This window comes from Lolium perenne, chromosome 4 (assembly GCF_019359855.2).
Source record: "Lolium perenne isolate Kyuss_39 chromosome 4, Kyuss_2.0, whole genome shotgun sequence".
In the NCBI taxonomy this organism is placed as follows: Eukaryota; Viridiplantae; Streptophyta; class Magnoliopsida; order Poales; family Poaceae; genus Lolium; species Lolium perenne.
In genome coordinates, this window is record NC_067247.2 from 107,532,392 (window position 1) to 107,548,751 (window position 16,360).

Below are 16,360 nucleotides of genomic sequence, written 5' to 3' on the forward strand. Positions count from 1 at the left end.
TGCAATAGGTAAACATGTAAGAATCAATGCACACAGTTGACACAAGTGTTTGCTTCTAAGATAGAAAGAAGTAGGTAAACTGACTCAACATAAAGTAGAAGAATGGCCCTTCGCAGAGGGAAGCATGGATTACTATTTTTGTGCTAGAGCTTTTCATTTTGAAAACAAGAAACAATTTTGTCAACGGTAGTAATAAAGCATATGTGTTATGTATAAGATATCTTATAAGTTGCAAGCCTCATGCATAGTATACCAATAGTGCTCGCACCTTGTCCTAATTAGCTTGGATTAACACGGATTATCATTGCATAACATATGTTTCAACCAAGTGTCACAAAGAGGTACCTCTATGCCGCCTGTACAAGGGTCTAAGGAGAAGGTTCGCATTGGATTTCTCGCTTTTGATCATTCTCAACTTAGACACCCATACCGGGACAACATAGACAACAGATAATGGACTCCTCTTTTAATGCTTAAGCATTCAACAACAGTTAATATTTTTCATAAGAGATTGAGGTTTTATGTCCAAACTGAAACTTCCACCATGATTCATGGCTTTAGTTAGCGGCCCAATGTTCTTCTCTAACAATATGCATACTCAAACCATTTGATCATGAAAATCTCCCTTACTTCAGACAAGACGAACATGCATAGCAACTCACATGATATTCAACAAAGGTAAAAGTTGATGGCGTCCCCAGAAACATGGTTACCGCACAACAAGCAACTTATTAAGAAATAAGACACATAAGTACATATTCTTCACCACAATAGTTTTTAAGGCTATTTGTCCCATGAGCTATATATTGTAAAGGCAAAGAATGGAAGTTTAAAGGTAGCACTCAAGTAATGTACTTTGGAATGGCGGAGAAATACCACGTGGTAGGTAGGTATGGTGGACACAAATGGCATAGTTTTTGGCTCAAGGATTTGGATGCACGAGAAGAATCCCTCTCAATACAAGGCTAGGCTAGCAAGGTTGTTTGAAGCAAACTCAAGTATAAAACGGTGCAGCAAGACTCACATATGAACATATTGTAAGTATTATAAGACTTTACATCGTCTCCTTGTTGTTCAAACACCTCAACCAGAAAATATCTAGACTTAGAGAGACCAATCATGCAAACCAAATTTTAACAAGCTCTATGTAGTTCTTCATTAATAGGTGCAAAGTATATGATGCAAGAGCTTAAACATGATCTATATTTGCACAACAATTGCCAAGTATCAAGTTATTCAAGACATTATACAAATTACCACATGAAGCATTTCCTGTTTCCAACCATATAACAATTAACGAAGCAGTTTTCAACCTTCGCCATGAACATTAAAAGTAAAGCTAAGAACACATGTGTTCATATGCAACAGCGGAGCGTGTCTCTCTCCCACACAAGCATGAATTTATTCAAACAAAACAAAAACAAAAAGACGCTCCAAGTAAAGTACATAAGATGTGACCGAATAAAAATATAGTTTCAAGAGAAGAAACCTGATAAGTTGTCGATGAAGAAGGGGATGCCTTGGGCATACCCAAGCTTAGATGCTTGAGTCTTCTTGAAATATGCAGGGATGAACCACGGGGGCATCCCCAAGCTTAGACTTTTCACTCTTCTTGATCATAGTATATCATCCTCCTCTCTTGACCCTTGAAAACTTCCTCCACACCAAACTCAAAACAAACTCATTAGAGGGTTAGTGCATAATCAAAACTTTCACATGTTCAGAGGTGACACAATCATTCTTAACACTTCTGGACATTGCCCAAAGCTACTGGAAGTCAATGGAACAAAGAAATCCATCCAACACAGCAAAAGAGGCAATGCGAAATAAAAGGCAGAATCTGTCAAAACAGAACAGTCCGTAAAGACGAATTTTCCAGGGGCACTTAACTTGCTCAGATGAAAATGCTCAAATTTAATGAAAGTTGCGTACATATCTGAGGATCACGCACGTAAATTTACAGATTTTTCTTAGTTACCTACAGAGAACCCTGCCCAAATTCGTGACAGACAGAAATCTGTTTCTGCGCAGTAATCCAAATCTAGTATCAACATTACTATCAAAGACTTTACTTGGCACAACAATGCAATAAAATAAGATAAGGAGAGGTTGCTACAGTAGTATCAACTTCCAAGACTCAAATATAAAACAAAAGTGCTGTAGTAAAATAAACACATGGGTTATCTCCCAAGAAGTTCTTTCTTTATAGCCATTAAGATGGGCTCAGTAATTTTAATGATGCTCGCGCAAGAAATAAGAGTTGAAGCAAAAGAGAGCATCAAGAAGCAAATTAGAAACACTTTTAAGTCTAACATGCTTCCTATGCATAAGAATCTTGTAAATAAACAAGTTCATGAAGAGCAAAGTAACAAGCATAGGAAGATAAAACCAGTGTAACTTCAAAAATTTCAGCATATAGAGAGGTGTTTTAGTAACATGAAAATTTCTACAACCATATTTTCCTCTCTCATAATAACTTTCAGAGGCATCATGAACAAACTCAACAATATAAGTATCACATAAAGCATTCTTATTCACATGCATAAAAGTATCATTACTCTCCACATAAGCATAATCAATTTTATTAGTTGTAGTGGGAGCAAATTCAACAAAGTAGCTATCATTATTATTCTCATCAAGTGTAGGAGGCATAGTATAATCATAATAAAATTTACTCTCCATAGTAGGTGGCACCAAAAGACCACTATCATTATAATCATCATAAATAGGAGGCATATCATAATCAACATAAACTTTCTCCTCAATACCCGGAGGACTAAAGTGATCATTTTCATCAAAACTGACCTCCCCAAGCTTAAATTCTTCCATAGCATTAGCAACAATGGTGTTCAAAGCATTCATACTAATAACATTCCCATTAGCATGCATAAGTTCCATGGGTTTTTTAATTTTCTCTTCAAACACATCATCTCCTAATTCAAGATAAAGTTCATAAAGATCTCTCATTTTGTTGTTGTCTTCCATTAAGCCTTACTAGTGTAAAACAAGAGACAAAAAAATGCAATTGCAGGATCTAAAGGAAATAGCTTCGAACACTCACACAATGGCGCCAGAAAAGTACTTAGTTACCTGGGACCGGAGTATGAGTGCCTTTTACCTTTCCTCCCCGGCAACGGCGCCAGAAAAGTGCTTGATGTCTACGGGTGCTTCTATTCTTGTAGACAGTGTTGGGCCTCCAAGAGCAGAGGTTTGTAGAACAGCAGCAAGTTTCCCTTAAGTGGGTCACCCAAGGTTTATCGAACTCACGGAGGAAGAGGTCAAAGATATCCCTCTCAAGCAACCCTGCGATCACAATACAAGAAGTCTCTTGTGTCCCCAACACACCTAATACACTTGTCAGATGTATAGGTGCACTAGTTCAGCGAAGAGATAGTGAAATACAAGTGGTATGAATGAATATGAGTAGTAGTAACAGCGCCAAAAAAGTGCTTGCTGGCGTGCAGTTGATGGTAGTAATATTGCAGGAAGTAAACATGCAGTAGAACAGTAAACAAGCGGTGTTTGCGGTATTGGAAACAAGGCCTAGGGATCATACTTTCACTAGTGGACACTCTCAACATTGATCACATAAATAAATAAGTTCTCTTCCTTTGTGCTACATATACTCTTGTTTGATAATGAACACCATTCGTTGTGTAGGGCTACAAGAGCACCTCAATGCCGGAGTTAACAAGCTCCACAACATTCGGCATTCATATTTAAGTAACCTTTAGAGCATAATAGATCTTTGCAACTTAAACCGAGTACTAACATAGCATACACACTGTCACCTTTACACTATGAAGGGGGAATAAATCACATCAATACTATCATAGTAATAATTAACTCCATAACCTACAAGAGATTATGATCATAACCTACGCCAAGTACTACACGATGCACACACTGTCACCATTACACCGTGAAGGAGGAATAGACTACTTTAATAACATCACAAGAGTAGCACATAGACTAATAGTGATACAAAGCTCATCATATGGATCTCAATCATGCAAAGCAATTCATGAGATCATTGTATTATGGTACAGAGAGAGAGATTAACCACATAGCTACCGGTACAGCCCTTAGCCTCGATGGAGAACTACTCCCTCCTCATGGGAGACAGCAGCGTTGATGGAGATGGCGGTGGTGTCGATGGAGGAGCCTTCCGGGGGCACTTCCCCGTCCCGGTGGCGTGCCGGAACAGAGACTCCTGTCCCCCAGATCTTTGCTTCGCGATGGCGGCGGCTCTGGAAGGTTTCTCGTACCGTGGTTTTTCCGTATCGAAGATTTAGGTCAGGGACCTTTAAATAGGCGAAGAGGCGGAGTCGGAGGGCTGACGAGGCGGTGACACAATAGGGGGGCGCGGCCCAGGCCCTGGCCGCGCCACCCTGTCATCTGGTGGCCCTGTGGCCCCCCTCTGCTGGCTCTCGGGTGTTCTGGAAGCTTCGTGGAAAAATAGGATGCTGGGCATTGATTTCGTCCGATTCCGAGAATATTTCCTTACTAGGATTTCTGAAACCAAAAACAGCAGAAAACAGGAACTGGCACTTCGGCATCTCGTCAATAGGTTAGTTCCGAAAAACGCATAAAAACGATATAAAGTGTGAACAAAACATGTAGGTATTGTCATAAAACAAGCATGGAACATAAGAAATTATAGATACGTTTGAGACGTATCAGTGTGTATTAAAGGTGTATAAAAGATACAAACCAAGAGTTTTGCTAGTCCGTGGAATACTAGATAGGTATACGAACTTCAATTGGATGAAGTGAGTATCGCGGAGTTGGAATCTTCACCGGATGAAATAGTCAAAGAGTTTTTGATTTCATCAGAAACGATGAAGATGCTTGCATTTGCAAGAAATTAAGTGGGAGCGCTGAGACATATTTATAATACTTTATGTAGATGACATATAGTTGGTTATAAATGATGTAATTATATACTTGACTAAAAGGTTTCATTGAGAATTAACTTCAATGAAAGGATATGGACTAAAACATATTTAGTGTCAAGATCTATGAAGATAGATTGAAACACATAATAAGTTTAAGTCAAAGTACATAGAACGGATATTGAAGTAGTTCAATATAGAAATATTAAGAAGGTGTTCTTTTCATGTGAAGTTTTAACAAGACTTGAGTGTATCTGACACTCAATGAGCAAAAACACATGAGTGATTATGGATCACGAATAATATGTACACAATTATATGTCCTGTACTCTAAAATGTTAGGAGCATATACCAGAATATTTCATGTGATGATCATTGGATAAACAGTAAGAATATCCCTGAGTGCTTTAGAAGAACCAAGGATATATAGTTTTGTATGAGTAATGACAAACAAATCACTGTAAGGTGTTGCACCGATATTAGTTTGGTCACATATAAAAATAAAAAAATTCAATCTCAAATTAGGCTAAGTGTTGTTTAAAAAGTAGCACAATGAGCTAGAAGTTGTCTATGCTAGATTTAGATAAGTTCTAAATGTTGTGACGGATTCTACAAACGAAGGCAGAATATGTCATTGTTTTGACAATGACTGAGGATGTTAAGTCAAGAGGTTCTTTGAGAACTTGGTGTAGTTCCGATAGTGTCAGAACTTTGAAGCTATATTGTGTATGACAATATTAGTGACATATTTCAGACCGCGGAATTAAGGTTCCACCAGAAGACCAAACATATTTAATGCCGACTCATTTGGAAAATGATTGATGCGTGAAGACGCAAATGAATTGCAAAATACATACGTTTCTGAGTGTGTCAGAACCGTTGACTAAAGCTCTCCCTAGGGCAAAGTATGACCAACACCAGAATGCCATGGGTGTTAGGTACCTTACAATGTAATCTAGATTATTGACTCTAGTGCAAGTGGGAGACTGTTGGAGATATACCCAAGAGGCAATAATAAAAGTGGTTATTATATATCTTTATATTTATGATAAAAGTTTATATACCATGCTATAATTATATTAACCGAAACATTGATACATGTGTGTTATGTAAACAACAATGAGTCCCTAGTAAGCCTCTTAACTAGCTTGTTGATTAATAGATGATTAGTTTCATAATCATGAACATTGGATGTTATTAATAACAAGGTTATATCATTATATGAATGATGTAATAGACACACCCAATTAAGCGTAGCATAAGATCACGTCATTAAGTTATTTGCTATAAGCTTTCGATACATAGTTACCTAGTCCTTTTGACGATGAGATCATGTAAATCACTTATACCGGAAAGGTACTTTGATTACATCAAACGCCACTGTGTAAATGGGTGGTTATAAAGGTGGGATTAAGTATCCGGAAAGTATGAGTTGAGGCATATGGATCAACAGTGGGATTTGTCCATCCCGATGACGGATAGATATACTCTGGGCCCTCTCGGTGGAATGTCGTCTAAATAGCTTGCAAGCATATGAATGGTTCATAAGAGACCACATACCACGGTACGAGTAAAGAGTACTTGTCAGGAGACGAGGTTGAACAAGGTATAGAGATACCGATGATCAAACCTCGGACAAGTAAAATATCGCGTGACAAAGGGAATCGGTATCGTATGTGAATGGTTCATTCGATCACTAAGTCATCGTTGAATATGTGGGAGCCATTATGGATCTCCAGATCCCACTATTGGTTATTGGTCGGAGAGAGGTCTCAACCATGTCTACATAGTTCGCGAACCGTAGGGTGACACACTTAAGGTTTGATGTCGTATTAGTAGATATTGAATATGGAATGGAGTTCGAAGTTTTGTTCGGAGTCTCGGATGGGATCCCGGACATCACGAGGAGTTCCGGAATGGTCCGGAGAATAAGATTCATATATAGGAAGTCATTTTATAAGTTTGAAAATGATTCGGTGCATTTATGAAAGGTTCTAGAAGGTTCTAGAAAAGTCCGGAAGAAATCACTTTGGAAGGCGGAGTCCCGAAGGGACTCCACCACCCATGGCCGGCCAACCCTAGAGGGGTGGAGTCCCAGGTGGACTCCACCAAGGTGGCCGGCCACCCCCTCCCAAGGAAAGGTGGAATCCCACCTCAAGTGGGAATCCCACCTTGGGTAGGTTTCATGTCATATGGAAGGTTTTGGTTTGGGGTCTTATTCGAAGACTTGTAGACCAACTCTTGGGTGTTCCACCTATATAATGAGGGACAAGGGGAGGGGGCTGGCCACCTCAAGCCATAGCCTTGGCCGCACCCCATAGTGGTCGGCCACCCCCTCTCCCCAAACCCTAGCCGCCCCACTCCTCCCCCTCTCCCGCAACGCTTAGCGAAGCTCCGCCGGAGATCTCCATCGCCACCGCCACCACGCCGTCGTGCTGCCGGATTCAAGGAGGAGCTACTACTTCTGCTGCCTGCTGGAACGGGGAGAAGGACGTCGTCTTCATCAACACCGAACGTGTGACCGAGTACGGAGGTGCTGCCCGATTGTGGCACCGTCAAGATCTTCTATGCGCTTTTGAAAGCGACAAGTGATCGTCTACCGCAGCAACAAGAGCCTCATCTTGTAGGCTTTGGAAATCTTCAAGGGTGAGTCTCGTTCATCCCCTCGTTGCTCCCGTCTTCTAGATTGCATCTTGGCTTGGATTGCGTTCTCGCGGTAGGAAATTTTTTGTTTTCTATGCAACGAATCCCATCAGGCTGGTCTCCACTTCATCAAAGGTGACAACCTCTTCGAAGAACTCATCCTCGCCCCAACCTAGGATCCAGTTGTGAAGAATGCAGCAAGCAAGGACCAGCTTTACCTGAGTGGCAAACGTGTGGAACGGTTTTTGATCAAGGACCTTGAACCCGTTCTTCAATGTAGAAAAGGCCCTCTCAATGGTGACTCTAAGGCTTGAGTGTCTCAGATTGAACAACTCTCTCACATTCAGAGGTTGGTGCTTCGAAGAGAACTCGTTGAGGTGGTACCTTGTTTTCCTGAAGTGGGGTAGAATTCCAGATCGGCATGCATATCCAGCATCTCCAAGGTAGAACTTACCGTCAGGAATTTGCAACCCATCAGGCCTTGACAAGCTCTAGGCCAGGATGTTGGCATCATGAGCTGAACCCTCCCACCCAGCAAGCACGTAGGTGAACCTCATATCGAAATCCACAGCTGCTAGCACGTTCTGGCTGGTGTAGTGCTTCCTCCCGCGGAATGTTGCAGACATTGATCTCGGTACCTTTGCAGTGACATGAGTACCATCAATAGCCCCGGTGCAATCCTATAAAAAAAATAGCACACAGTCTTGTTTCTGACAGTACCACACATCTGATAGGTAGAAGAAACATGGTTTTATACACACAGTCTAGTTTTCTGCTTTACCCTTGTGGAGTCTGGCGTAATGCCTTCAGGGGTGTGGCGATGGCGGAGTTGGAGCTGCTCCCTACAGCTTGTAGTGGCGCTGCTTCTCGTGGTGCTCCGACGGTCGGAGCCGGAGGCGAGCGGTGACAGTGCTTCTACAACTCCTTCAATAAAGCTCTTCATCGGCTCTCTGGATTTGTACGGTTTTGATTTGGATCCTCCTCTTTCAAGCCACCGTGGTGGTGGAGACGAAGAGGGGCTTCCAGGTGAAGCTGTTGTTGACGGATCTACAGAGCGGCGTCCTGGAGTTGTTCTTCTTCAAGCGCAACATGCGGCGATCGAGCTTGTCGTCGTGATCTTCGGCCAAAATGGTGGCCCATCTTCTTCAACCTCCATGGCGGAGGCCTTGGCGGTCAATCACTGGAGCTCGACGTTATTGAAAGATCAAGTGGTTCGTCCTCGGCTTTCCAGTGGTAGCTAGCGGTTGGATCTTGTCGCCAGAGGAGAGCTATCGGGCGTGCTGCTCTTGGAGCTCGGCGGAAAAGCCTTGAGTTCACCGGCGTTTGGTGGTAGATGCGCCCATGTCCGTGATTGCTTTTTATGCTTTTCTTTTAGGGTGCTACCTGTAAAGTGGAAGGCCTCATCTTCAAATCTTACGTTCTTTAGGACAAGTGATGAAAAGAGGATTTTTTGTAATTTGTACCTGCCACATGTCTTTACATAAAAAGCTCCACCGGGGTCTACTCTTTATTTGAGAAACACGTAAATGCTTCGGCAGCTGGCTAAAGCGGCCAGAGAAAGCATCCGGAAATCACGACGCATCACCTCTCGGTCGCCGTGTAGACGAACCGCCTGAACACTCGCAGCAGCTCATCGGCCGCCTCGCCGAACGGCCGGAGGACGGAGAAGCCGTGCGGCTCTCCCTCGAACTCGGCGACCTCCACGGCCTTCCCCAGCTTCTTGAGGCTCGCCACGTACCCGCGCTCCTGAGTTTCTTTAGAATCGTCGTTGTCAAAGCCTTCCCTTGCAGCACGCCGGTGGCGAGCTTTGTCGATCTTACTCTGTGTAATATTGCCGCGGGCATCTTTCAAACGATGCTTAGATCCACTGCTTTGATGTGTAGTTTTCTCCTTCCTAGGGCTGAGTTTATCCCCGAGGATCGCGAGGCTTTCCGAAGCGCCCCGATGAGCTTGCGCCATTGGATCGTTGGGTGTTGGATGGTGGTTGATCAGATAAGCTGCAAGATTAGTTGTTGCCCCTTCGACAGTTTTTGGCCTAACCATGCCTGCAGTGTCCATAGTCATGAAAGAGTTGGAGAGATTCGAAGTGATCTCCCTTGCATCGGCTTCTGAAAGACGAGGAATTCGTGCCCTAAATCTCCCTGGGCCTTGGTTGCTGCGAGACGTGCTTTCATGTGAAGGCAACGCCCTTCATCGTTCGCTTGATTGATCGGCTGCCTACCGACGTCGATCGAGGTCAGCTTGTTCATTTTCTAATCGAACCTGATTCTTCTCTAGAATAATGTGATACGCGTTGAGGGTTCCTGCCAAAACTCCAGAGGGAATTCGAGTGTTATTGGCTACAGCATTGCGAGCAATCTCCCACTATTCTTCAGTGATGGTGTAAGCTCTATCGTCGTTGCTGGCACTGGCTTCAACGTTGCGGCGTTCGCCACGATTGACGCGTGGAGTATGTTCGCCTTCGGAGGGTTCGCCTCCGTTGACAGGGTTGAGGATAGCATAGATTTGGTGATATGCCACTCTCTAGGTGGTTGCCCTAGCGATGCTATCGATACTTTCTTCGTCGGAGGAGTACTTGGCGCTGCAGACGAAAGGCGTGTCGTCCGAGCCTAGCACGTACCTAGTGTCACAGTTGAAGCAGTAGTACGACGTCAGATCCGATGATGCAGAATCGTCAGATCCAACGGACATAGATGACGTGGAACGGCGTGAAGATGTCGATGGTGAAGATGTTGGAGCCGATGCTGACAAAGTAGCCGATAGGTAGATTGTGATCGGGGACGAAGCGGTTGATGCAGCAGTCGATGAAGCCGCATTTCTTGACGTACTGGGGGCGAACGGATCAGGCAGCTGAAGGATGCCCTCATAGTCGACGCAGTAGTGAACGCTCCCGAACGTCATGTCTAACCCGCCGCGTAGGCCTAAGAAAGCCGAACGCGACGAGGTGTGCGGAGTAAACTCGAAGGACCCCAAATGAATCGAGTTCCCCGAGCTTGGCGATGAAGGAGCCGACAATGGCGTCGGTGATGCTGGTGAAGTCGTGGTCGACATGATCGGAGCAGCCGATGAAGTGCCTTTGTACCAGCAGGGTTCCCAGAGACGGCGCCAATTGACGAGGGTGCTCCTCAGCAATGCCCACCATGAGAGGCTTAGGGTTGACGGAATCCTGCAGGCTAGCACGAGACATCGGATAGCAAACAAACGGGGAGAGAGATTTACCCAGGTTCGGGGCCCTCGATGAGGTAAAACCCTTACTTATTTTGATAGTTGTACCGTAGGGAATCCCCTACGGTGTTAATTTTTCAATAATAAAGCAAAAAAAAAGAGTACACAAAACTCTTACTTCCTGCTTATCTGATCTTGATTATCGAATATATCGGTTACAATGGGGTAGTCGATGGGCTGTTCTGGTTGACTCGCGGAAAGGAAAGGATTCTAGGTTTCTAGCTCTAACTTGCGGTGGTTCTGCGTATTGAAGTTGTGTCTCGACAAGCCTTCTCCTGGCCTTTATATAGCAGGCCAGGTCCCGAGAGTCTTGTCCGAACTCGACTAGGTTGCTATGAGATCTATTCTAATATTTCCTTGTACGGTGTCTTCTTCCCTTGTTCGTAAGAATCCATCTTCTGGTAGGTCTCCTTTGCTGGAACCGGCGTTAGGCTCACCTTGGCTGTTGGGCAGTCTTCATGGGCCCCTAGTTGGGCCGGAGGAGGTAGACTAATGTCGTGTACCCAAAAGATAATGCCCACATCAGAGACTTTTCTGTAATTTGTACCTGCCACATGTCTTTACCCACCGGGGTCTCTGACCCCAAGCCTCTTTTCTAGGGTGCTGCTTGTAAAGTGGAAGGTCTCATCTTCAAATCTTAAGTTTTTTAGGGCAAGTAGTGAGAAGAGGCTTTTCTGTAATTTGTACCTACCACATGTCTTTACCCACCGAGATGTCTGCCGAGATGAATCAAAGTTTCTTCCAGGGTATGGAAGAACTTTCGTCGGTATTTACAGGTTTATGGTTCGTTATCTATCTTTGGTTGACTTCAGAAGAGTACAAAATTGTGTTCTGGAAGAAGAAAGAAATTGAAGACCTTGAAGATTTGTTACTATCTTTTAGACTTTATTTTATAATAGTTGGAGTCAGTTCATGTATCTCTACCATGTACTATTTTTATTGCTATGAATATATGTGGTGTTGATTGTTAAAAAAAAAAAAATCTTCCAACGTACCCTACCGGTTCAGAAGGCGCATCTCTTCCAACGTACCTACCGGTTCTACCAGAAATACAAGTCTACATATATGTGGGCGTCCCGGGCCTATCTGGTACATCCATTCATGCATCGGGATTCGTGCAGCAGCTTCATGCATATTCCAGGAAAGACCCTGCCGTTTACCTCTTTCATGTCAGTACGTCCCTACTCTTCAACAGTAGACCACTCATCCTTGTTATATTCCAAAAAATTATGAGGAACAACTATGTTTGTTTTCGATCAGTCGAGTACATAATTTGTTTCGTTGTGTATCTACACCGGGATTAATTTCGTTTGTCGGTTGCATCTATTTGTGTCATTCCCCCGTATCTAAACCAACCAAATTTCATCAAAAAAGTCTGAACAAACCAAAGATGGAAAGCTATGTCAAATCCGTACATGTAGCAATTACCATCTATTTGAGACAAAGGAAAGTTCCACCAATCTTGGATATGTACCATGAACAGAGAAAAAATAACTGTGCATCAAACGAAATTAAGGAGAGCACCGAAATTCCTAACAAATCAACAAATTTAATGTTCAAGGAAGAGGGAGAGGGAGATGAAAAAAAAGGAAATCAGAAGAAAAATTCAGATCAGATTAGGAAGAAGCCCAGGAGGAGGCGGGCAGAGGCGGTCGTGATCTTTGGCGCCGGTGAGGAAGACGTGGGGAAGAGGGATGGGATCGGGTGGGATACAAGCAGGAGGGAGGGGAGGGGACGAGTCAGCTTGAAGATGGACATGTAAACTTTCGCTGCCTATATGGGAGGAAAATGCACAACGTACAGGTTGTTTTTTGCAAAACGTACACGCACGAATCTCCAACGTGAGTCGACGGTCGGGATAAGCCCGGGACGCCCACGACTATGTAGAATCGCTGCGTTGCCGGTTCTACTCTTTATTTGAGAAACACGTAAATGCTTCGGGGCAGCTGGCTAAAGCAGCTGGAGAAAGCATCAGGAAATCACAACGCATCACCGTTCGGTCGCCGTGTACACGAACCGCCTGAGCACTCGCAGCAGCTCATCGGCCGCCTCGCCGAACGGCCGGAGGACGGAGAAGCTGTGCTGCTCTCCCTCGAACACGGCGACCTCCACGGCCTTCCCAAGCTTCTTCAGGCTCGCCGCGTACCCGCGCACGTGGTCGCGGAGCACGTCGCTCCCTGGCGCCACCACTAGCGCCGGCGGGAGGTCCACCAGCGCGAGTCCGGGGCTCTCCGGGCCGAACGGGTTGGCCACCGGGTGGTCCCTGCTCGCCCCCACCGGCAGCGACATGTGCCAGAACTGGTCGGACATCTCCACCGTCAGGGATACGTCCGCCGGCGGGTCGGTCTCGCCCGCGGTGCGCTCGGCACCGCCGAAGAACGCGGACAGGAGGACGTATCCGACGACGCGCACCGGGCTGACCGCGAGCTGCCCGGACGCGACCTGGACGGTGACGTGGTGCGCCAGGTTGGCGCCGGCCGATACGCCGGAGACGAACGTCCGCGCGAAGTCGGCCGACTCCGCGAGCCACGGGTCGGCGCCGGCTCCGAGCTCGGCCTGGCCGCGCAGCCAGGAGAGGAAACCCGCGCCGTCGTGGATGGCGGCCGGGAGGCGGTGCTCCGGGGCGAGGCGGTACTGGACGGAGAGCACAACGGCGGGAAGCTCTTGGGCGGCGCGGAGGCAGAAGGAGTGGAAGTAGGGCTGAGTGAACGAGCCCATGCAGTAGCCGCCGCCGTGGAAGTACACCAGCACCGGAAGCTTGCTGCTGCCGCTGCCGGCCAGCGGCGCCGGCCTGTACACGCGGACCCTCAGGCCGTGCACCGCGTGGTACACCACGTCTTTCCACTGCACGCCTGGGACGTCGGGGTACGCCTCCTTTGGCTGGAGGACGGGCTCGTCGGAGCGGACGACGGTGGCGTCGCTCAGGATCTGGACGATGCCGAACAAGTCCTCCACGACGCGCGGTGCCGTGTCGCCGCCGGACATGGTGAGTACCTGTGGTCGACCGATGCCCTTCAGGTCGTCGATCGCGCTTTCTGAACGGATGGTTGAGGCATACGGAGTATTTATCTCTTTTCTCCAAGGCTTGGATGGATCGAGGAAGGTTCCACTACGTGTCGTGCTGCCAGATTAGATCACACTTCTCCAAAACTGTGGGCCGAGATCTGAGGTCTCGAAAATTCAGAACTTTCTTGCTTGAGGCGCACTTTTTCATTTGGTGATCCTGCAGCTGTTCCTGGACGTATTTGGATTGCTACTGATACAAGTAGTTTGGATACAATGCATGCGACTCAGCAGCTTCCAACTAAATTTTCCATGCGCGCGTGATACACTACCGTGGGGCCGCTCTCTTCTTCAACACAGGGCAGAAGGCAGCGATCGATTGATGTTCTTCCGCTGATCCTGACTGTCAATGTCGCGAGTTGGGCATACGTCGGTTTCAGGCGGGAGCTTTGCCGTCCTAGTCCTCAGTCCTACGATGCGGCCGCTTTTCTTTAAGAAAATGCAAAATATTTTTCACTTTTACTACCTCCGTCCCAAGGAATAAGGCGCACGCGTATTTCAAGGCGAACTTTGACCATAAAAATTAAGCAACAAAATCTTGGTTATATTGTATGTAATTAGTATCGTTGGATTCGTATTGAAAAACACTTTCTAATGATGTTAATTTCAATATTTCATACAAACAATCTTTATATATTTGAAGTAATTCTTAGTCAAACAAAAATCACGTAAAACGAGGGCGCCTTATTCCTTCAATCGGAGGTAGTATTGACTAACTAACAAGGAGAACGCCAAAGTAGGGCATTTTGCAGCAGACCGTGTCTTTGAACTAAACCCATATGATAGATGATAGTGGTCCACCTTCTCGAAATAGGCTTTTGTTTCGCTTTATAAATAAAACTGCAATGGTCAAAATACAAGGTGGAGCGAGAACCTCTTACAAAGCAGATCAAAGAAAAATAAAATAGAACATAGAAAACCCAATCTTGCCACCGGAGACATTGACACGAGACCAAGTCGAGTCAGGGCTCCACGACGACGCCCCCAAGAGGGTAACAACACACTGCACCGACACCATGAGACAACGGGGTCTAGGGTTTTCACCCAGAGCCATCCCGTGGGGCGGATACCCACAACGACACCCCCAAGAGGGATACCACGCGCATCACCGCCGTTGGCGTCGAGGCACTGAGTTTTCACCCATAAGCATCCGGACACCACACTCGAGAACTCAGTCGCCTGTTGTCTCCAAGTTAGGTTTCCGAAACACGATCTGGAAGTTGCCAAAGTCGAAGCGCCGCCAACACCAGGATCACCCACGGCCCCACCGTCTGCTCCTCGCCATCCCATGACCGAAGAGTGAGACCACCACTGCCATGTTGCCCGCTGTAGAGCCATCCGCCCAGTGCACCTTCCGGGGCCGCCGCCCCGGCATCCCCACGAGCTCATGACTTGATCAGTACATAGCCACGCGAATCGGGCAGGGTATGACACCGACACCATAGCTTGCAACCGTCAGAGTAGACGGCAACCTAGGGGAGGGGGTCTGTCCACCGCCACCTAGGGTGCATGCCATCCGGACGCAGTAGCATGGCCGAGTAGGCCTAGATCAGATAGCGGTCTACCTGTGTTGTTGTATAACATATATGCCTCCATGGGCCAATTGGATGCTGCTGCTAAAGTGAGGAAGATGATGAAGGCAACTGGTGTGAAGAAGGAGCCTGCATGTAGTTGGGTTGAGATAGAGAATTCCGTGCACATGTTTGTGGCAAGCGATGATGCCCATACACGAGCGCAAGAGATATATAAGATGTGGCATGAGATAAACATGAAGATTACGAAAGAAGTATATGCTCCTGATATGGATTCTGTTCTTCTGCACGTAGATGATCGAGGGAGGCAAACTTGCAGTACTACAGCGAGAAGATCGCCCTCACATTTGCACTGATCCAAATGCCTGCAGGGGCAACCATTCGGATCATGAAGAATATTAGGATATGTGGGGATTGCCACGCTGCATTCAGATAATATCTACAAAGTTTATAAAAGGGAGATTGTTGTGAGGGACACTAATTTTTCGATAAAGGAAATATATTAATATCAAAAAATACCTATTACACCCAACCTCTACAACAACGCCCCACCCACTGGCACGCCCCACCCTACTGGCAGTATGGATGCACACAGCTAAAAAAGATAAAAGAAAACTAAGAAATAAAAGTCCCGCTACAGTATTCCAGACCTAGCAATAGCAATACAACCACCACCGTGACAACACCTGAAATATAGACTCTCCTAAAGGGACGTCTCCAAGAAGGGAACAGTGCACCAGCACCATCATCGCCCGACCAAAGGTCTTAGTTTTTCACCCTAAAGAGATAGTCCCCACTCTCAAAACAATGCCTCCAACAAAGTCATTGCTAGGCACAACCAGTTAAGACTAGACCTTGGGGTTTCACATTGAAAGGTAAGACTCTGAACTTCACACCTGTGCTAACGCCCCCACTTGCATACCACTGATGTGGAGCCCGGAACGCCAAGCAAGTCCCTCAGCGTCACGGAGACTCGAACCTCCTTTAACCAATTCATCAATT

General features: G+C 45.9%; 1 protein-coding gene across 1 annotated transcript; it reads right to left on the reverse strand.

Annotated features, from left to right (window-relative positions):
* Window positions 1-12,644: 12,644 nt before the first annotated feature.
* Window positions 12,645-13,786, reverse strand: LOC127293578 (strigolactones hydrolase CXE15-like). Its single transcript, XM_051323214.2, has one exon. The coding sequence runs from the start codon at window positions 13,746-13,748 to the stop codon at window positions 12,753-12,755; it is 996 nt and encodes a 331-aa protein (XP_051179174.1). The 5' UTR covers window positions 13,749-13,786; the 3' UTR covers window positions 12,645-12,752.
* Window positions 13,787-16,360: the final 2,574 nt, after the last annotated feature.